The sequence below is a fragment of the Lipophrys pholis genome (assembly GCF_963383615.2).
Source record: "Lipophrys pholis genome assembly, chromosome: 1".
In the NCBI taxonomy this organism is placed as follows: Eukaryota; Metazoa; Chordata; class Actinopteri; order Blenniiformes; family Blenniidae; genus Lipophrys; species Lipophrys pholis.
In genome coordinates, this window is record NC_137635.1 from 43293792 (window position 1) to 43316392 (window position 22601).

General features: G+C 41.5%; 1 protein-coding gene across 2 annotated transcripts in view; it reads left to right on the top strand.

The window, feature by feature from the left end:
• Positions 1–22601, top strand: part of tep1 (telomerase-associated protein 1) — a 29848-nt gene that overhangs the window by 1483 nt on the left and 5764 nt on the right. The window contains exons 2-50 of one of the 2 annotated variants that reach the window (XM_080466456.1): positions 476–996; positions 1104–1307; positions 1737–1886; positions 2718–2882; positions 2973–3110; positions 3303–3374; positions 3680–3804; positions 4072–4229; positions 4616–4725; positions 5257–5335; positions 5839–6031; positions 6356–6623; positions 6712–6864; positions 6993–7067; positions 7432–7553; positions 7704–7778; positions 8002–8145; positions 8329–8620; positions 10073–10194; positions 10324–10437; positions 10543–10660; positions 10874–11062; positions 11639–11832; positions 11916–12057; positions 12420–12599; positions 12680–12772; positions 13390–13525; positions 13903–14062; positions 14205–14338; positions 14420–14508; positions 14726–14840; positions 14971–14997; positions 15084–15294; positions 15656–15776; positions 15907–16031; positions 16146–16245; positions 16497–16652; positions 16901–17110; positions 18100–18156; positions 18393–18528; positions 18900–19133; positions 19222–19373; positions 19793–19900; positions 20122–20226; positions 20304–20433; positions 20519–20604; positions 20838–20964; positions 21568–21698; positions 21781–21905. In XM_080466456.1, the coding sequence (XP_080322582.1) occupies positions 478–996; positions 1104–1307; positions 1737–1886; positions 2718–2882; positions 2973–3110; positions 3303–3374; positions 3680–3804; positions 4072–4229; positions 4616–4725; positions 5257–5335; positions 5839–6031; positions 6356–6623; positions 6712–6864; positions 6993–7067; positions 7432–7553; positions 7704–7778; positions 8002–8145; positions 8329–8620; positions 10073–10194; positions 10324–10437; positions 10543–10660; positions 10874–11062; positions 11639–11832; positions 11916–12057; positions 12420–12599; positions 12680–12772; positions 13390–13525; positions 13903–14062; positions 14205–14338; positions 14420–14508; positions 14726–14840; positions 14971–14997; positions 15084–15294; positions 15656–15776; positions 15907–16031; positions 16146–16245; positions 16497–16652; positions 16901–17110; positions 18100–18156; positions 18393–18528; positions 18900–19133; positions 19222–19373; positions 19793–19900; positions 20122–20226; positions 20304–20433; positions 20519–20604; positions 20838–20964; positions 21568–21698; positions 21781–21905 (7169 nt within the window). In that variant the 5' untranslated portion in view covers positions 476–477. The remainder of the gene's footprint in view (positions 1–475; positions 997–1103; positions 1308–1736; positions 1887–2717; positions 2883–2972; positions 3111–3302; positions 3375–3679; positions 3805–4071; positions 4230–4615; positions 4726–5256; positions 5336–5838; positions 6032–6355; positions 6624–6711; positions 6865–6992; positions 7068–7431; positions 7554–7703; positions 7779–8001; positions 8146–8328; positions 8621–10072; positions 10195–10323; positions 10438–10542; positions 10661–10873; positions 11063–11638; positions 11833–11915; positions 12058–12419; positions 12600–12679; positions 12773–13389; positions 13526–13902; positions 14063–14204; positions 14339–14419; positions 14509–14725; positions 14841–14970; positions 14998–15083; positions 15295–15655; positions 15777–15906; positions 16032–16145; positions 16246–16496; positions 16653–16900; positions 17111–18099; positions 18157–18392; positions 18529–18899; positions 19134–19221; positions 19374–19792; positions 19901–20121; positions 20227–20303; positions 20434–20518; positions 20605–20837; positions 20965–21567; positions 21699–21780; positions 21906–22601) is intronic. The other variant, XM_080466457.1, reaches the window with a different exon arrangement.

The window sequence follows — 22601 nt, forward strand, 5'->3', positions numbered from 1 at the left end:
ATTTGGGTTGTATTAACTAACATAATGTGTGGGAGAAACATTGAAACGCCACTTTTATTTTGAAATCCGTTTGAGTATACTTCACCGTAATGCATGGTGTATGGGCGCACTGCTAAACAGCTGAGGCTGGCTTGGCGGTGTTCTCTGAAGTGGGGGGCTGGCTTGACACCAGTTAAAAACGTATTCTGGTAACTTTTGAGTTCCGGGGTTTTTAGTGTGTCTACATCAATGTCTTATGTCTTTCTTGGTGTAGTTCATTTCAACGCTCTGAGTTTCCCTATGCCTCTTTTTATGGTCTGCTGTCAGCTCTTGATTATTTGCAGACTTTGTTCTCTTTTGCAACACGCCCTTAAAGGGCAAAATGCTTGTTCAAACAGTTGAAAGAATGCAGATGAACTTGCAAAGCCAAGCACCTGCTCATGTGTAGGATTATGGGATGTATCCGTCGTGGCTCACTGATTGTTTTTCCCTGCAGAGATGAAGGCGTTGGCTTTGCAGCATCCAAATGTTGGACAGCAACCGCAGCACACGTCATGTGGGAGAAGCCTCTCGTCTAACTATTCTCCTCCAAATCTGGAGAATAAGTACTTGGCCCAGTCCTCAGCGATGAAGCCCGAGTCCTTCTCTCCACTCATAAATGTGGCATTACAGCCCACATCTTGTTCCTCTCTTCAACCCTCTGCTCTGTGTTCTACTTCATCCTCTCTTCTTTCCTCCTCTGCACTTGCGTCCTCCCTCTCCTCACCCCTCCTCAGTACCCAGAACAAGCTCTTGACCACCAATTCCCTTTGTCCCTCTTTCCCCTTGACCTCCCCCGTCACCAATGACGCTCTGCTCACTCCAACCGCGGCCAGCGGTTCTCTGCTCAATCGCTTTGCACACCCTTTTTCATTTTGCCCCCAAGCACTGGGCAGAGAAAAGAAAAAGGTTGATGGAGAAGAAGCGAGAGAGGAAGTGTCTGACGTGGCGGAGTCCTCTTTTGAAGAAACAAGTGAGGTGTGTTAAATCCTGATTTATCGTTGTGCAAATCCTAATTTTAGGTTTGATATGAACCTTAACTCCGTGGTGATAATAATGTTTTAGTTTAACGTTTTGTGCACCAGCAGTGTTCTGAGACACAAGATACGGTGTCTCAAGAAGAGAGCATGATGGAGGAGACGGATGCTTTGGGAGCCGAGACCTTACAGGCCTCTGACACCAAGTTAGAGGATGACGACTATGAGGACGTTGAGATGGACTTAGAAGATGAATTTCCGGAGTTGAATAGAGGAAATAAAAATGTTGAAGAGGAGCTTCAGGACCAAAAAGTAAAACACTATTTTTCACATTGGAATATACATGCCCGTGTATCTGCTTTATTAAAAAAAAAATACAAAATTACATCTCAAACTGCATTCAACAATGCTCTCATCATGTAAAAATAGAATAATGTTACACATCAATGTAAAAAAAAGAATATATACGCCATGTTTGATCCAAACACAACGCCAACCAAACTAATAATCCATATAGTGTCATTTCGGCAACCACCTCTGAGATTCTTGCCACACTCAAACTATACAACAAACGGAAGCAGAGACTCCACACGTTATAAAAAATACTGTATGAAGATATATATATATTTTTTTTTTTTATTTCGGTAGAAGCCATAAAATAAAATCTTGAAATCTTGAACTGAAACTTCTGTGTGCTGACTAAAATGACGTTAACTTTGTGCATCACTGTTTGTCCCTCAGTATCTTCTGTTGAACATGGTGAGCTCCTCTCTGATTCTGAACATCGCACCTCCTGGCCAGAAGAAGTGGAATTCAAAGAAAGGTCTTTGGCGGAAGATCCTGAAGCTCGTCAAGGAGATTTCTGCCAAAGACCCAGAGTTTATTCTCAAGGTGTGTATCGGTGTTTGTCTGAAGACGTGATGTCAAATTGGAGTGGAACCTTCAATTTCTAGAAATACAATAACTTGCTTTTTTTTTTTTTTTTTATATGTAATCAGTTAAACAAAGCAACCAACGAAATAACTTGGTACAAGGTGTCAGAAACATCACTCTGTGATTCTAATATTTGTCTCTGGAGCTGCTTTACCTGCTGACCATATGAGGGCTGAATAGGACACAGAAAGACAGTTACACCAACCATATTGACACTTCTGGGCAATTCAGAGTCACCGGGTATACAACAAGTATAAGTTTTGGACTATAGAGTGAAACCAGAGCACCCGCAAAAAATCTAAACACTCGCAAGAAGAACATACAAACTTAACAAAGAAGCCATTCCGTATTTTACCCGGGGAAATTCTCCCTGTAAGGCAAGAGTGCCGACCACTACACCAATAAACAACCCTTGCAATCAAGCAATATACTGCATAGTACTCATCTTCCTACAAGGTCAGTTTGCTTCTGAATTCACACAAACAAAGGTTTCAGTTTAGTGCCGCTCCCCCAATAAAAGGACTACCTCTACATGACCTATGTGTCACTGTTGACTTTACAAAGAACAAACTTGCTGATAAAAGCATTGAATTTTTGTACATGTATAATTAGAATTATATTCATAATTTCTGATTTTGTTTGTTACTATGAACTACAGTTGTAGGAACACCACATTTGCTGGAGACATTGTTTCATGTGTTGCATTTTAGCATCAGTTTCATATCAAAGTTGAGAAAGGACTCATTTTAATGATTCCAACTCGGTGTGCTTTCTCTGTCTTCCATCCAGGTGGCGCTGTACACCCGACAGAAGTTAAACATCCGTATCACCGCAAACTTCTTACTGGCTCTGGCTGCCAGTCTCCCTGAAACCAAGTCGCATGTTCGCAGATACTTCTGTGCTTCCGTGCAGTTGCCCTCTGATTGGCTGGAAGTGGTCAGAATCTACACAACGGTAAGTTTCAGGAAGCGTCCACTGTCCACCGTCCACTGTCCATCCTGGTGCTTTTGACTTCATATGAAGCATGTCATTGTCTGATTTCAGTGCTTCAAGCGCTCCCTGCCGACGTGCCTGAAGAAGGGAATGGCTGACAAGTTCAAGCAATTCAGCGAGTATCAGCTGGCTAAATACAATACACGCAAACATCGCTGTAAACACAACCGAAACAAGCCCAAGGGAAAGGTACAGAGACCCTCGTGCCGGTCGCTACCAGATTAAAAAAAAACAAATCATAAAGCTGACAGACGCAATATTTAATAATCAGACATAATTGTGTAACAGGTGCCGTTCTTGTTCACGGTTTTACATTTTGCTGGTTTCTCTTGCTCGTGTTATTAAATCATTTGTTGTTGTAAATGTGTCTGTGATTCCCAGAAACCAAGTACCCAACAGCTGAAACAGTGGGCACAGAAGCTGAGATCAGATCAAACCATCCTGAAGAAGTTTGTAAGTCAATATGCATGCAATTGTTTTATTACAAATATGTGAAATGTTTTTGCTTGTCCTGTAAATATGGGTCTCTGATGCTCCCAGGGATATGAATTTTGATTTAAAAAAATAAAATAAAAAAATCCACCAAAATAATGGAAAACCTCAGAAATCTTTTTTTACAATAGATGTTTCTTGCTATTTTGTTTTAGTTTGCTGTGCGTAAACCAAACTAACAAGTGTGTGTGTGTGTGTGTGTGTGTGTGTGTGTGTGTGTGTGTGTGTGTGTGTGTGTGTGTGTGTGTGTGTGTGTGTGTGTGCAGTTGCAGCTAGATGAAAAAAAAGCCAAAGTGGATAAAAAGCAAAGCGAGTTCAGCCTAAAGAAGCTGATAAAGAAGCTTCACATCAAAGAACCGGCTCACCACGTTATGGCCATTCTGGGGAAAAAGTAAGACACACGCATACCAATGGATTATGCTTTTAATATTTCTCAATCACTCAGCTGAGTTTTGGGCGGAACCTGCCACACTTTAATTTAACCGACATGATGATAACTTATGATGATAACTAATGATGATAACTACTCTCAACAGAAATATTTTGATCTTTTGTGACGCTTTTTGTAACGCTTGACCGGGTGTTTTATATTTACAATCGTAAAAATTCTCTTCCCTTAGTTTCAGTTTTGGAAATGACTTGTGCGTTTTCTTAAAAGGTATCCCACTGATCAGAGAGCGTTCAACCGCAGTGGATTAAAGGGTGAGTGGGACCCGGACAAGGCCGGGCAGCGAATGAAGCTCCAGGAGCCGCAGACGTGGGAACGGCTGGTCAGTCTGGAAGGCAACAAAGCTGCCACCTGGGAGAAGCTCATAGGTCTGTAGTTAAAATCCTAACTTTTTCAAACTGACTGATAACAGTGTCATTATTATGTCTAATTTCCTAGGGGACGGGGGGGGCAGCTTTCAATCTTTGCTAAAACCCTACTTCTTAATATTGTTTGTCTATACTGACGTACAATTACACATCTGCTTCACGGATTCAGTCTCGTATTTGTGTTGCACGTCTCTTATTGGAGAAATAACACCTGGAAACTATTCATTCAAATCCAATACAAGATAGTGCACACGTACCTTAAAGTGGTGTTTATTCATAAACACATAGTGTACCTACACACACACACACACACACACACACACACACACACACACACACACACACGTGTATGTGCGCGCAATGATTGTAATTCTTCTGCTGTACAGACAGTAAGTCTCTTCCATTCATGGCCATGCTGAGGAACCTGAGGAACATGATCAATGCGGGCATCAGCGAGCAACATCACACCAAGATCCTGAAGAGGCTGACTGACAAGGTCTGACAGAGAAACGATAAACGGACAACTTATTGTTCACACACACACTCACACACCAGTGCTGTTGGCTGCCACGCATTGTGTTTGCACACCACTGAGATCGTCTTCAATGTTTTACCCCAAGGACACTTTGACACATGGACACCCTGTCCAAGGGCCATATGAAATCCTCTTTTTTCTTTTTTTTTAGATTTTGATTAGAGTTTTTTCGAGGGTGGCTACTTTCGTGCTGAACATGAAGATTAAAGACATGGCATCATGCTTACACAAGTTTGAGCAGATTTGGTTATAGCAGAATCCTTCCTGTGCAAACTCTCTGTCTAAGCTTACTGCAGGAGTATTTTAATCTGTTTAAGTAGAAAATGGGAATTAAATGGGAATTGAACCACCGTCCTTGCGATTGGAAGACGATCCACTTTACCAGCTGAGCCCCAGTCACATCATGTTCTAACCCGGTGCACTTGTTTCTATCATGATTTGACTCCTAAGATTCAGTAAATGAAGTCGTTTTGACCTTTGTGTCTTTTGCAGAAAGCGGTCATCGAAAGCCGGCAGTTTCCTTTCAGGTTCCTCTCTGCCTATAAAATCATTTTGGAGCTTCTCCCAGTTGGTGAGCTACATCAAGCATCAACAGGCGCTGACGAATTCACACTCGCATCAAGAAATCTTATATTTATGCCTTTTAGGGCTTTCGCGATATGTCACACGTTTATCATTATTGCATATCACATGTTATTAACTGATATGTTTGTTATCTTTATTTTAGAAAATTAAATCCATGTCTTTTCTGAACAGCTGTTGTTTACATTTTTAAATACTTGTAATTAGACATGGACGGACGCCGAGTCTAGTCGGGGTGTGTAACTAGGCCGAACTTATCAGATGTTTCCTGGTTACAGTTTTTTCTACAGTCTCCAGTGTTCTCGGTCTAGTCCTTGAACAGATCTCCTCCCTCGCTGGTTTCGTTTCAGCTACTAGTGTTTCAATCATACATTCGAAATAAAAAATTACATAACTTAAGACCTTGTGACAAAAATGTAAATGCTACTCATTTTCTTTCAATGTTTTACTGTAGTTGAGATATATGAGCAATAATATAATGAATTTTTTTAGCCTCTGCAAACAAGCCAGCGATGGTCAGCTGTGACAAGATTCTGCGGGGCATCGTGAAGAAGATCCCCAAGAGCAGCCGCTTCAGCCGCGTGCAGTGGGAGACGACGAACAGAAGCAGGCTGAAGGTGGCGCTTGGCGTGCCGTATGTCTATCGAATATACCAGCAAAAGAAGGCCCAGATACAGAAAGCAAGGTGTGCTTTAAATGTGTTTTCATGTTTTTAAAGAAAGCAACACCAACAGTAATTTACAGTCGAAAAATGAACAGCTGGTTAAATAACAGGAGGTCGATCCAGCCATGGCTGGAAAGGAAAACGGAAGAATAGTACATAGAATAAATTAAAGGAGTCCAAAGTGTCATTCATGAAACGTGATGCAAAACATCTCAACAAACTGCTTCAGTGCCAAGACACATTTCAAAGGGTTATGTTGTTTAAAGAAAATTAAAAGGTTTAGAAGGACATTTTTGATCCACTTTGGGTCTTGGAGTTAAATTCTCTCCGTATGTGTCCACGCAGGGACAATGTGTTCACCGTGGCTCTGTTGGACCGTTACCGTAAAGCTCTGGAGACTGCAGTTCAGATCTCCTGCCGTTACAACCTGCCTCCGCTCCCTGGACGGACAGTCATCCTTTTCCCCTCATCTATCCGCCTTCAGCCGGAGTGGCTCAAAAAGCAAGACTTCTGCCTCCCTCCAGACCCAGAGCAAAAAGACAAAAAGCAGGAGGAGGACCGCTACCGCAACAGGAAGAGAAACGTTGAAGAGACTGAGGGGCTCAGACCCTCTGTGAGTGATTGTGCTGTTTCCGTTTTGTCTAATAATCAAAAAAAACCAATGAAATAAGCAAACGTGCCTTATGCTTGTACCCTTACAGGGAGAAGAGGTGATGGCCTTGCTTGCGCTGATGATCAGGAGCTGTGCAGAAGACTGTCAGCTGTGCTTAGTGAATTACAGTCACTGTGAAGAAGTCAAGCTCAAGTCTGATGTCCTTTTGGATAACGTGAGAACTGTTATCAAGCAAATGAAGGTCAGGCTCTTTTTCTGTCAAGCCTCTTGATTTATGTACACACAGTGAGACATTTAACCCGTTTTGTAATTTTGTAAAAATATGTACTTTTTTTGACTGAGTAATAGATAATGTCCACTCTTGCACAGGAATGTGAAAACAAAAGCTTTGACTGTAGGGACAACAACTTCTTACATACCAGACTGTTCTCAAAGGAAAATAAGGTAGGTTTATTTGTCTATATGTTTGTTTGGTTTGGTTTTTTCCTCTGAGGTGTTATAGGCTAGTTATAATTCTCCACTGCTGCTATCTGATAGTTTCAAGTTGAATTTCCTCATGAGTTATTTCAACATTTTCTTTTTGGTACAAATCAAGCAAACATCTGGTTATTATGGCTGCACGCATCATTGATGAAAGCTGGTTATTTGCATGCAACCTGCGCAGAATATAAACAGAATAGAGGGCATATTGCCTGTGGATGACCTACATCAAGGTGGCCTAGCTTATTTTGTCACGGAAGGTTCTGAAGTATTGCTTTGCGATAATGAGTGGGCTGCTTTATCGGCCTAAAATACTTTTTCATTCCAGGTGGACAACATCATCACACTTACTGACTATTGGTTCCATAATGAATCCGATTGGGCCATCAACCGCTACAGGGCTGACGTGAACAGCAAAGCCTTGGTCATGCTGATCTACCTTGAAGAAAAGTAATAATGTGTTCTACCTGAATCTGACTCTCAGTAATGGGAAATTACACTGACTGCTTTGCCTGATTACAGATACTTTAAATGAAATGAGGCATTTGTTCATCTACTTTCTTATTTGAGCTTACCCTCAATGTTTGTGCTCCTATATAGTTCTTACTGCAATTCCCAAATTCCCCTTGGAGCTAACACTGTGAAGCTGGTTGGTTTCGGGGAGCAAGTCCTGAGGTAAAGTTCATAAATTTATTTTGTTTTGCTTTTGTTTTCATCATATCATAAGTTGTTTTTTGTTGTTTTTGTCATAGTGTGGCAAGTCTTCAATCTATGCCAAGCTGTTGACTTTAGCAACACCATAAAGAAGATATTGTACTTATATGGGATTGAGGTTTTTGTAAAACACCTTTTTTGTGTCCTTTCCATAATTATACTGACTATCTATCTGTGTAACTAGATTTGTGTCGGAGCGGGGATCTTCCAGGCTGCTGGAACATGTGGAGCATCTGGACAGATTGTACAACATTAGACCAGCAGAGGGCACTAAAGGCACTCCAACCACCAAGGATGTTGTAACGATACCACCCAGTCCAAAGCTGAGGTAATATTTAAAAAGGAAGATATGTAAAATTTGGGATGTGCTCGACGAGTTGCTTAGCTTACTAAGTTTAGGACTCATACCTGTAGCATTACTGATTGTCATCAATCAATTGATAGTCTTAGTTTTCTTAAAGTTGTGGGTCATAGCAAGTTTTGTGACCTCGACTCATGCACTTGTTTCCAGGTGGCAAGGTGTGCGGGTGTTCATCTCCTCCACCTTCAGGGACATGCACTCCGAGCGAGACATCTTGGTGCAGAGCGTCTTCCCAGAGCTCCGTCGTCGGGCCGCACCACACTGCCTTTACCTGCAGGACGTGGAACTGCGTTGGGGTGTGACGGAGGAAGAGTCGGAGCGGGCCACTGAGCTGTGCCTGTCGGAGGTGTGTCGCAGCCAGATGCTGGTGGGAATCCTCGGGGAGAGGTATGGCCAGGTGCCCGATCGACCTGTACTTCCCGACCTGCCGCAGTACAGCTGGGTAAGATTTATGAGCAAGAATTAAATCAGTACTAAGTAGAGATCTGTGCAAACCCCACTGCTGTTCGAAATCTATAATTCTGTTAGTCTCACTCAGAAGATTTTATGAAGCCTCAACATGAAATTATGCTGAGAGATCTTGTTATAATACACTGCTCAAAAATGAACTGTTGAACTATCGCTGTGGAAAACTTTTATTGATTAGGTACTGTAAGCCATTGAGAACAAATTTATGTAGGAACAATCCATGGAAACCAAAATCACAAACTCTGGACTTGATTCTGAATTCAACACCAAAAACAAAGTGGAAAACTCCGGAGTAGTTCCCCCGAGTAGCTGTGATGATACATGAAGTCCCAAAGGCGCTCGTTCAGATTCAGGTCTGGGGAGCGGATGGGCCAGTCAATGGCATCAATTGCCTGTATCAAAAAGGAACTGGAGAATCTCTCCGGACCCAGGAGGCCGGGGATTGTCATGCACAAGAAGAAACCCAGAGCCCTCTGCACCAGCTCATGGTGTGGTCTGAGAATTTCGCCCTGATGCCTAACATCATTCAGGTCTGTGCGGTCCTCCAAGGATTTGCCTTCACAGTCCATCACTGCCCCTCCACCAAACAGCAGGCTGCAGAGAAGTGTGCACTTTGTCTCCAGACTGTGCTTGGTGTGAACCTACAGCAGGTTCAGTTTTTTTTTATTGCAAATGCTAAACTATCCAAGAATCAACCACAAAAGATGCAGAGAGGAAACTCTTCAGAACTATTCCTGAATAGGGTTCATTTGGCTTATTGCCTCGTCTGTCCAGTTGTGAACAGCAGGTGACGTTGATTCACTATCAGTATTGCCTCCTAAGTGGACAGGTTGATATCGCAGGAGGCTGATTGACTTGACTTTCTACCGTGATCATTATGTGCTCCTCTTTTCTTTTTTTTTATTTACTTTTGAGCAGTGAATCATATCTTTAAAATGTATATATTTTAAGGTCCACTATTAGCACAATGTTTTATAAAGTATATACATATATAATGTAAACATATTGAAAAACTAAGTACTGTGAAAGGAACAACAGATGTTTTGTGTACATATATATATATATATATATATATTTACTGTTGAATTATCAAAATAAGAAAATACCTGCAAAACCTGTCAAGCATCATATTGTGACATTTATGTGACATTATACATCAAATAAACTGCCAGTTTTTTTATTTATCATTAATGTAGTTCATTTTTACAACCCCGAGGCCTAAATTAAGACTATTCACTATTCACAATCAGTGCGAGTCTGATTTCAAATGGGAAAGGAGAGTGTTTATATGTAGATCATATGATTTAAGCTAAACGGAAGATAACTAAGACTCAGATGTTCACATGTGGGCATTCCTCAGGTCTCTGAATTGAATGTTTTTCATTTTCATTGTGAGAATTGAGTTTATTTTTCTCTTTCCGCCCAGCTGGCCACGGCCCCGGAAGGTTTGTCCGTCACTGAGATGGAGATCCGTCAGTTCCAGGCTCTCTATCCCGACGTTGCACATGAGCGGATGTTCTGCTACTTCAGAGACCCACAATTCATCAAGTATGCCCTTTGAATGTGTTTATATGTAGTGTGAAATGAGTTCAGTGAGTTATTCCTGTCGTAGGAAGTGCAATATATAACAAGAATTGAAATTAAGTGCTTCCTCCTGTATTTATCCTCTTTTGCCAGATCCGTCCCTGTTGCTTGGAGATCACAGTTTGCCCCTGAATCGCAGGATGCTGAGCAGAAAATGACCGATTTGAAGAAAACTCTCAGAGACAACAACATAAAGGTCACCGAAAAGTGAGTTGGAATACATCACACTTCAGGTTCTATATTTGAAATGATGAATAGCTTGCAATAGAAACGGTGACAACATGATGGGAGCTTTTTCCGGAATTTCCTCAGTTACTCGTGTGAGTGGGGAGGCGTTGTGGAAGGGAAACCACATCTGAAAAAACTGGAGAACTTTGGCAAAGCCGTTCTGGAGGACCTTTGGATTGCTGTTAAGAAGCTGTTTGTGGATGTGAGTAACTCTGAACATGAGCCGATGTGAAAGAATGAAAGCGTCCCCATTTCATTTTAACTATCTTTTTGTTGTATTACACTTTCTGTCTCTCTTAAGTATTGCAAAACACTTTATGATAATGTCAAGAACAGCGCAATACTAATTATTATTTGTTAGTATTTTGTTTTTTTAAGCCCCTAATTATACTGAACCATTTGTTCTTCATCGCAGAATTCTGAGGAGCACGAGAGCGCATCAGAGGTATACGAGCAGGAGGTCCACCAGGGGGCGCTACAGATGCAGTTCTTTGGCAGGTCCAAGCTGCTGTCGGCTGCGGTGGAGATAGTCGACCAGGTTCAGACCAAAGGGCACATGATGGTGGTGGAAGGAGGACCTGGAGAAGGCAAAACTCTCTTCATGGTAAATCCATTAGAAAGTTTCTACTTACAGGAAATATGGGTGAATATGCTAGAAGACGAAAGAAATGTTTTGATGGAACATTAACTGGATTTCTGTAGTTTACTTGCAAATAATTAATTTAATTACTTTTAACACTGCATAAAAATGACTACATTTATATATAAATAACCAGACTGGGAAATCTTTAGCATTGGCAATTTTATTTGTCCTCAGGCCTCTCAGCATTTTGATTAAAGTGTGTAAACATTTATGCACGTTAGAGACAGAAACTGAGGATTTATATGAAGTGACAGAAGTAAAGCAAAATTGACCAAAACATGCTCACAATTTCACTTTCTATTGGACAACTGACTATAGATGTTCACCTCTGTTTTTCTCGTTTCCATAAAACTAATGGTTCATATACTTGTTGGTACATGAAGAAGTCAAAAGTGTTAAAAGGACATGTTACCTTTTCAGATAATGTTTTTTTTTTATTATTATTTGTTATTATTTAAACTATGAAATGCAAACATTTTGAAAATGCCTCAGTATAAATCTGATAAACCGCCTGAACTCTTACTTCCTCACACACAGGCTGCTCTAGCTGAAGCCCTCAGGAAAGGACAGAATACCAGGAAAAGCCGAAACCTCGTCTGCCATGTCGTTCCCTATTCGACGGCCGCCAGCCAATCGGCATGCTCCGCAGAAAACCTTCTTCGGTGCCTCGTTCAGTTGCTGAGAAAGATTGAAGATAAACCGGAAGAATCGCCTCTTCCTCGCTCGTACAAGTAAGTGACTTTCACGTCATTTTGCTTTACAATAGGTTTCCATCTGTGTTGATGTCATGAGACGTTTCTTTCTTTTATCACAGAGATTTGCTGGTAGAGTTTCACTCCACCTTGATCACCATGAAGATGACGAAGCCTCTGGTGCTGCTGGTTGATGGAGTAGACCTCATCAGAGACGGCAGAGGTCAGCTGAGCTGTGATTGGCTCCCGCCGAAGCTTCCAAAGGTCAGTGGACTGCATACGCAAATCATCACCGATGCTGCCTAATGCACATCAAATAATAGAACTGAACATGTTCATACACACCTTTTAGGGCATCCAGTGACATTTGTTGAAGTCAGTCTAAAATGGCTTCCAAGTTATGGATTGATACCCAAAGTTGGTTATGACAAATGTCATTTGTTATTGTTAGAATAAAGTTCTCCCAGAAATTGTGAAGTTAATTTCCAAGGATTTTTCCACATTTACAGTAAACAAATACAGAAATTCTTTTCCACTGTATGGTGTTTGGATGAGGTTGGATCTCTCTGGTTTCCTTCCTCATTTTTCTCTCTAACCCCAACTCTTCTTCATCTTTTGTTTTTCAGGGTGTGTGTTTGGTCATGAGCCTGACCGCCAAAGCGCCTCTGTTACAAACGCTGGTCAAAAAAACAGGCACAGTCCTGTTTTCCCTGGGACAACTTACCATGCCGGACCGCCGGGAAATCGTTAAAAAGGAACTTGACAGCTTCGGGAAGAAACTGAGTGACTCTGCATTCAACAGCCAGGTTTTCGTCTTACTTCTACTACAGACATCACAAGTGGTGTATTGTTTTGTGCTAAAACTGTGCTGTGTTCACTTTTTCAGCTCCAGATGCTGATAATGAAGAAGGGGGCTGCGAGTCCTCTCTACCTGCGCCTGGCGTGTGAAGACCTGAGGAACTTCGCCTCCTTCGATAGGGTTTGTGCAGTGATATTTTCCCGCCATCTCTGAAATAGTTTGCAACATTGATTAAGTGAAAAACATTGATTTTTACATGTCTTAGACGTGATCAACATACACTTCCATGCTTCGTATGTTACTTGATTATTAAAATATTCATCCCCACTCTAATTATAGTCATGGACTAAAATTAGTTTTCTCCCCAATGTGCCGGCCTCACTTTTTGTGATTGAGTGATCTGGTCGGCCACCCGGGATAAACTCTAATAACTAACTCTAGTTGAGAGACGCTGTTGAGGTGGTTTTCACATCTGTTCCGGATAGCTGCTGGTCACCTTCCTGGTAGACCTCTACCAGGAAGATGCCAGCGTCTCTGAGGCGTGAATGCTAACCACTCCACCAGTGTGCAGCCGCATGACTGATTATATGACGATACATTTTTTTTTCTTGAACTTGAATATCTAATTCCAACCTGTAAATTCAATATATTGTATGTAGTTTTAACCTTACACTTCACATGTATTTATTAATTAAGAAACTAAAAGGTAGATTCAGAATATTACATTGTCCACCTGATTATTCAGCTTTTCAATATTTATTCCAATAATTGTGTTACTATCTGTCTTTGTGTCTCAGATGAAGGAAACCTTGCTTGGTATACCACAGTCTCTGAGCCAGCTGGTGCAGTACAGCCTGGAGAGACTCTGCTCGCACTACAGAGACATGCAGGGACTCCGCTGGGCACTGGCAGTGCTCACTGTTAGCACCACTGGTACGAGTAGTCATGCACACACTTTTTAATGTTCGTGTTCGTCCTATTTCAAAATGTGTATGTCTTCACAGTCGGATGTGGATGCTATGTTACGGTAGAGGAATCTCGTGACGATCATTATATATATAATTAATAGGACAATGACATGGATAAGGAGATTATTCTTGAATAAAGCAGTATGATAAGGTATACTCAACTGTAGTTCAGTTTAGGGCATTTGGCAGAAAGTTTTTTTATTTGGTTGTTTGGCTGAAATAGTAGGTCTTTCAATAGAAGCACCTACATCCTCAGACTTGTATGATGGAAGTCGTGATTGTAAAACTTTGAGGAAGATGCTGAAACTGAAATCACCACGTCTATCTTCTCTCCATTGTCAGGTCTGAAGGAGAGAGACTTTTACTCTGTGCTGAACACATGCAACAGTCTGTCCTCTCACAAAGGAGAGGTCACATGGCAGAAAGTCCTGCACCTGTCCAGGAATCCCACAGGACGCGTTCCCATGGCGGCTTTCACCCGCATAGTGCAGACTTTACAAAGGTATACACAACAACATTGGTTACTGGTTCATCCAAGATGCCATTATTCTCTAATTGAGTCACAAGCCAAATTCCAAATGATGCATTGTATTGCAATGTGATAATTAAAGAAGAATTAAATATGCTTGCTATTTTTCCTGCAGCCTGATGGATCCATCTCATTGCCACAATACCAGCGACCTGCTGACTCTAAAGAATCTGGAGGTGAAGCGAGCCTTTGAAGACGTTCTCCTCCGTGCAGAAAGTGAAACAAACAGAGCTCACCTCATTCTGGCCGGTAAAGTCTGCCAATTTCTTTTTGTGTTTTCACAAGATGAAGTGGAGGTGGCCGCTTATTAAAAGTTTATTTTATCTGCAGCTCATCTGTGGACACGGGCTGATCCTGAGGGACAAGATACCTTCTTTCACTGCGAGGTCAACTCTGTCATGCACCTGCCTCAAAGCCTTGTGAGGAATTCTTCATTTCATAAATACTACTTCACACATCAACTGTGGGACTTTTCCACTAGTCAACAAAATAGCATTTCTGTGACACAGCGAATCATCATCATGTACCAATGAATCTCAAAACATTAGACTGTTAACTTTAATAATACACTAGCAGTTGAGCCTGACATTAACTGAAGAGTTTAACAATTTCATGTCTTTATTTGGCTTTGGTCAGATTCAAAGTGGACAGGTGGAGGCTGTTGAGTCCTTGCTCTCCAGCTTTTATTTCATGTATGCCAACGTGAGGAACGGTCTCCTGCAGCACCTCCTGGATGTGTACAACTTGTATAGTGAGTATGGATGCTCACCTCATATAATAGATGGAACGTCTACTGAAGTTGTTTTGCTATAATAATTGGTATTGAATAATAAATAAATAGTAGTAAATGATAAACCTCTGACTTTCTGCTTTTCCTGCAGAGAGGGAGTGTGATTCTGGCGAGTCGAGTGAGTGCTTAAAAAAAACTTTGAGCCACAAAATTCCTGCTCAATGTATTTTCATTCCTCATCACATTGTCTCTTTGTCTTGTCAGGACACTTCAGTGGAAATCTCTTGAACTGCCACACTTTCCTCCGGTGCCACACTGCCATTCTCTCCTCCTGGCCGGCTCTTTTCATTCAAGAAGCCCTTCGCAATCCTCCAATGACCCCTGCTCATTCCTGGGCAAAAGGTCTGGTGAGGAAAGGAAGAAACCGGATAGTTCAGTGTCACACTAGTCTAAACTATGACCCTCAAGAAATCAGGTAAACAGGTCTTTGTCACAAATGACTTTGTCATTGCAAGGAAATTTCCTTTTTTTTTTTCCATTATGCACAGAAGTGAATCAATTGCATATACAGCATACTCATATACTTCATTTATACATGTGGAAAACTCTATTTCTTTCTTAATTAAAACACTTATGTAGCTACTATTTGAATGCTGTAAAATACCAAAACACTCAATTCACACTGTTCACACTCAGAAACCATCTGTAAACGAGTTGCTAGAACTTGGTACCTTTGTGATAAACAATGAGCTTGTCATAGGTTAACTACTGGCATGGCTTGAATTCAGCTCCTTAAATTGAGATTGGATTATTTTGTTTTGTGTGTTTTACCCCAGCATGATGATGTCGACACTCCGCTCTGAACCCACCTGCCTGGCTTTGAGTCCAAATAAGCAGCTGATGGTGGTAGGTAGTGCTGAGGGAATGCTGCATTTCCTCAATGCACAGACTGGACAGGTAAGCCTTACAAATGGTTTTTTTCTTCACGCACACACAGTTTTATTGCACAAAGTCTCAAATTGAATGCTGCATTATTATAGAAAAGACAGTATATGTCTCATATCTTCTTTCTACCATTCGTGAACAGGAAGCGAAGTCGTTGGCGAGCAACTGCGATGGCATCTCCAGCTGTTTGTTTCTAAAGAACGGGCATCTTGCCACCACCTCCTTCGATGGGCGCATCGAAGTCTGGGATGTGGAGAACGGATGCAGGTGAGATGAGGGTTCAAAGGAGAATTTGCAAAAGCCTTCACACCCTCAAAATCTCAAAGTGATAACAAATGATGGTTTCATAGCTGGCCTGATTTCTGATTCTACTCACTGCAGGACGGCTCTCATTGATGGCCACAACAATGCAATCACGGCGAGTAACGTCAGTGCAGACAAGAAGCACTTTGTGACGGTTTCCCTTGACTTCATGCTAAAAGTGAGTCTCAAGCAAATCATAGAACAATTCTGACAATGTTTTTTTTTTTCTTCCGTCTTTCATAGTTTAGTTTTTTTTGTGTGCATCAAGAAAATAAATAACCACAGTTAACCAGAGTTAAGTGTTGAGTCTGATTGTCCATAAATCAACAACACGATCTACTTTGTTGTAGTGAGTGAAGACCATACATGAGAATCGCAACGAACTGAGACACAAACACTGAAATATATTAACATGTCTCTGCTCTTCAGGTGTGGTCCTCCGCTAAAAATCATGAAGTGGCCTCTCTAGAAAGCATCAGCCCCCTGAACTGTGTGACCTTTGACCCTGAAGATCACTTGCTGGCTGCTGGCTGTTGGAACGGAAACGTGATCGTGTGGAACTGGCTCCAGAATAAAAAACGTCCCGTGAGTTGTCTTTGGGAGACGCTTGTCTCATTCAGATTTAGAAGTGCGTGGAAGCTTGATATTCCAGATTTAGAGAAAACTATAAAAATCTTGAGTTGATGTTGTCTGGCCAGAAAAGGACAAATATAGGAATGATACATGTGAAGTTCATAATTAGTGAACTTAATGCCCTTCGGCTCACATGCCTCTTCTCCAGACTGCAGCAGCACGAGGCCAAACTGTTCCTCTGCCTTTTTTTGTATCCTCAGTTGCTTTGTGGTCACCAGCGCTCCGTGCGCAGCCTCAGCTTCTCGTCTTCCTCAATGCTCTGCTCTGGCTCGATCTGTGGAGAAGTGAGGGTGTGGTCGGTGCCCACCTCCACCTGTGTGGGATGTTTCCAGGCTCACAGCGGGGGTGCAGAGGCTCTCACTTTCCTAGAGGAAGGACGCATGCTTCTGACAGCCAGCTCTGATCACACGGTGAAGCTTTACTTTATATACAGAAAACAGTGATGACTGTATGTAGAATAATTGCCACACTATCGTAACATAATGACTTTTGGACAGATGTGTTCTCTTTATTTCTGTTTGCATGTTGATCCTTACTGTTTGTATATCAAGATTTTAATTGCCCACGCAGATGTGGATAGGAACATTTGTGCGGATTTAGATTTTGTCCATGTGTAATAAGGTTGATGCGTGCAAGCCCACATGGACTTGTAAATCTCTCCGTCTTCTCCTCCACCCCAAACAGGCCTATGAATTTTTACAAGAGAAGTTTGCCACTCTCCTCCTTTGTCAGAGATTTTGTTGTAATTTGGATTTTCTTTGCTCTCGGTGTAGACTGGTAGGCTCACCCTTGACGCTCTTGTATTTTGGGTTGAGCTATACTCTTTAGTAAGCTTTTAATGCTTTAAATGGCATTACACAACCTGGTTTGACAGAAGTGAGAACCTAAGCCTCGACTTAGGGCAAAGAAAACCGAGATATCAAAATTAACCTGTCAACATCCAGCGAAATAAGTGGCCAGTCTGACGTAGAGTTGGAGATGGGGACTTTTACATTTTGTACAGTTTCAGTACTTGCACACCAAATTAGAAATAGAGACACATACGCATTTTAGTAAACATGAATAAATGTAATTACAGACAGACAAATTCAGACAGATGCACAGCCTTGTTTGACAAGTTTAGGCCACAGTGTGAGCCTAGAGCAGGAAACAAATTTATACTTGCATATTTCAAACTATGAATGAGTGCAGCATTATTGGTCCTCTGATGCCTTTTGCATCCATCTATCCATCCATCCATCCTCGACAGGTTACAAACCCATCGCAAGACAGAGAGACAGACATGCTCACACATTACTACCACTGGGGGAGAAAAACACATGCACACACACACACAGGGGCACATGCAAACCTCTGCTTTCACATTTCTGATGCATTGTTTTTTTTGTTTCATAAACAGATCCGACTCTGGTCAGGTGGACTTGGACGCTCAGTCGCTACATTGAAAAATGTTGAAGTAATAACCTCTTACTTATCTTGCACATGAAATATCTCACATTCGGTTCCCCTTATACGCATCACCATCTTTAATGCTGTCAACTTTGCGCACAATAACAACTTACAGTCGACATCACCTTTGTCTTCACATTAATACAAACAAACAAGTAATATAAAGTAGCAATGTGGCACATTATAGAAATGTTTTCTTTTCTTCAAGCTGCTCAAAGTCATTTTTTTTTTTTTTTTTGTTAGAGTCTGCAGGAGCCTCCTCAGAAGAAAATTAAATCAGCCACATCTGGGCCTGCTGCACTGTGTGTGGCTGCACACGGAGACGATGTTGCGGTGGGGTACCACCTTGACAGCATCAAAATCTTTAGTCTTGATTCGGGTATGCTTTTGTGATGGGAATTTTTTATTTTTTTTTAAACAAGATGACCGTGTCGAAAATGTATATCAGAAGCCAAAAAAATGCAAAGTGCTCTTCAAGCTTTACTCATAAATGAATTCTATGAAATCCTTATCTAAACAGTCAAACAAATACTGTATAGTTATTAAAAAAGTACAAAGGAGCATTATATTACTAAGTTGCATATATTTGGAGAAAAAAACCCCAATGAGTTATCAATTCCAAATGTAAATGTATGGAGAAGGTATTTTAAACCTAATTTTAACATGACTTGTTGCCAATCTGTTGAAATTAGCATCGTTTTAGTGTTGATAAGCCATACAGCGCCAACCATCACAATGATTTGTTTGCAGGTGAGAAGATTCAGTCCATTGACTTCATCGAGCTGTCCATCCTCTGCATGCTGTGGGTCGTTGTGGAGAGAAAGAAGAAAAAGACAGAAATACTGGTCTTTTCCGGAAGTGACAAACGAATGAGGGTGTACAAGAAGAAAGATGGAAGCCTAGACTATGTGGGCATGTTTGCTATGCATTCCGGTGTCGTCCTGGCAATGGCACAAAGCTCCACTTACCTGGCGACAGCATCCGGTAAGCATGACTGCTGGTAACGATGATGCTCAAGACAACTATGAATACTTTTCCGGTGCCAGTAATGCTGTGTTTCTTTTCCAATCAGAGGACAGCACTGTTGCTCTGTGGCATTTAAAGACGCTTGATCATGACCCAAATAGGATTTGTTGTGCGCTGCTAAAGGGCCACACTTTAGCAGTCACCTGCCTGGCCTTCAGTCCGGATGGTAAACAGCTGCTGACTGGTGGAAAAGACCTGGTAACTAAAATATTCAGTTGATTGTTTATTTGGTTTTCTAAAACATTAAGAGATTCCACTGTATTAACATTCAGTTAAATTGAATGGAAGAAATTCGATATTATTTCAGTGCGCTGTAGCCGATCCCAGTAAACCAAGGGCAATTAAAACAAACAATAAATTTTACTCCTTGTATAATAAAGAATTAGCACTGAGTCATCACTTTTATGATGACAAATAGCTGACATTATTATCAGAGTAGCTGTAGATTCACTTATTTCATGATATGTTTTGTTTTCAAGAGTCGTAATGATGCAAGTTATTTAAACTTGTTGGGTTAAGGTAGTTCAGTAAAAGCTTTCATATTTCTCTTTAAAATGTCCACATGTAAATAGGGGTAATGTTAAAGCGCTCGGGTAAAGAATGTCTGCTTGTTTCAGTCTCTGATGTTGTGGGATGTAAGCTCGCTACCTGGCCGGCTTTCCAAGCCTCTGCCTCATGCTCACCGGGACTGGATCAATGGCTGCGTTTGGACTCACAGCTGTGTGGTGAGTCCTCAGAATAGCTTGGGTCAAGTATGTCAATATAAACCCCGGATTGGCTGTTATCTGAAGTTTTCATATGGTCACTGTAGCTATAGTAACTCCTGATGGGTTTTTGGTCACGGCTCAAAGAGGAACACATTTAAAATGTGGTGAAAAGCACTGTGCATTCTTGAATTGATAAAATCTTCATAGCTTTGTCTTCATAGACTCGTTTGTTGTTTCAGGTAAGCTGCTCAAATGATGGGAGACTTTGTTTCTGGGACCTTGAGGCAGGTCAGTGCATCAGAGAAATCTCCTGGAAGTGTCCCCTGACTTCAGTTTGCTGCCGGGTGAGTAAGCTGCACGACTGTACCTCAAGAAAGAGCGGACATTTTTTTATAGAACTTACTGACCTCACTGTGCGCAGGGAGAACACGTGATTGCAGGGTGCGCAGACGGGGGGCTACATGTGTGGGAGTTGGAAACAAAGGCAGAGGTCAGCCACATCTCCGCTCACAAGCAGCGCATAAACCACTGCTGCCTCCCATCAAACACAGGTACTAGACTTCGAGGGAAAATAGTGCAGATGTGCAATTTCCCTTTTTGTTTTAACTTTTTTTTTTTTCATGCTTTGAATTAAAGATGAGACAAAAGAAACCAAGCCAGGAGATATGACTGTTTTCACTGCATCTAATGATGGCATGGTGAAGGTCTGGAAGCCCTTACAGGTTGGTTTGTGTGAAATAAAGTCTTAATTACTACACACTTTTCATGAAGGCTGCTTCTCTCATTCTTGGTGAGGGCTCACTTTAAGGTTTATACACACTTGTTCTCTGATTTTGTTACAGCTGCTGCTCAGAAGCAAAGCAAAAGTGTTCGTCTATAAGAAAACTGGTTAAACTCATGTTTGTTTCAGCTTTATCTTCTCATCTGCAGTATTATTGTCTGTGTTTCTGACCAGGTGGAGAACATTGCCACCCTCCACGGGCACAGCGGTGGTATTCAAGGACTCGCTCTTAAGGAGGAATTCAAAGAAATCCTCACAGTGTCTGAAGATCGCTCAGTGCGCATCTGGGCCTGGAGTAGAGGTACAGATCCATAATAATTCAAACTTTATTCATGCAACACTTCTCATGCAGGTTGGTATTATTTATAGTGGCTTACAGGATGATTGAAATAGTGATAAGGCAAAACAAGGAGGAAAAACACTAGTGTAAATTCAAGACAAAAATGGAGAAACTGCTTTTTAAAACTATGTGGTAATCTATGTGATTATTAAAACTGAAATGAAAGAAACTCTTAGCACGTGTAGTTATGGTTATCCGTGAATAGGATTGGTTCAATACAGGGAAATGATGTCCACATGGGGGATCAATAAAGCACACTTGCTCTGCTGTGTGCTCTCCTTCTCGCTCTGGTCGGGCTGCACAGTTCTGAACAGCTTGGGGTCCGTTCATTAATTTTATTCGTGCTGACTGGTGAGGAGGATATTAAACCGGGCAAATAGACTTGGAAATAGAAGGATACTTAATGGACAGACCCAAGAATTATTTTCAAGATAATGAAAAGCAAACTTGGTTCCAGAACTGACTTATGAGTTAGATGAGCACAGTTCCCTCTTCAGGTTTCTTATGTCATGTCGGACTATTTACACACAAGTTATAAAACCATGTTATCCCCTTTCTGCACAGACTATCCTGCAGACCACAAGAAAGCTGTTGCAGTTTTGAGCTACTCTGAAAACGGTGAAATGTTTGTTGCTGGTTATGAGTCCGGTTTGGTGGAGGTGTGGCATCACAACACTATTGTTGCCCGCAAACAGGTGAATAATCCCACATGAAAGGTTATTGAAGCAGACGTGTATGTTATTATGTTGAAGTTACCCAAATGAATGTTTGTGTCAGGTGTCCGACTCAGCCATCACAGCGGCCACCTTCATGTCCAATGATCAGTTTGCTATTGGCTACCTGGCATCGCTGGTAGTTGATGTTTGGGGGATGGTGTGGAATGAAGAACACAACAAGGCCAGGTAAATATCAGAGTTACGATATCCTTGTCTTTAGTAGTCTAGCTCACCCTCAATCTAATGCAAAACATGTTGTTGCCTAAAAATGTTAACTTCACTTATAGGAGCCTTCATTTTTGTTTCGACGGTGACATGAATCCAGATAGTTCAGTGTGCAATCACTGAAGGCTAAAGAAAGGTGTTCATCTATTTCTACCAAATACTGTTTGCCGTTTCCATCCATCCATCATTCCATCCATGTTTCCCGCTTAGTCCGTTTGGGGTCACGGTGGCAGTATATGTATATGTGTGTGTGTGTGTGTGTATATATATATATATGTGCGTGCGTGCGTGCGTGTGTGTGTGTGTGTGTGTATATATATATATATGTGCGTGCGTGCGTGCGTGCGTGCGTGCGTGCGTGTGTGTGTATAGGTGTCGATCCCTGTTCCGAAGTATTTAAAAACCTCAACCTGCTCGACAGACTCACCCTGGATAGTGAGAGGTGTAAAAAGGGGTGTAAGAGAGTTACCTCTGCCCCCACAGCACAACTCCTCAAACCACTCACAAACTACAAAAGAAATGCTCAGAATTGGACCTTTGTGCTTTACTAGTCATTACGTTGAACCTCTGGACTTCTGCAACAAAAGCATTAAATTACAAACTAGATGCATCCGCCTGTCACACACAAAATCATTAAGTCAAAATACATCGATTCAT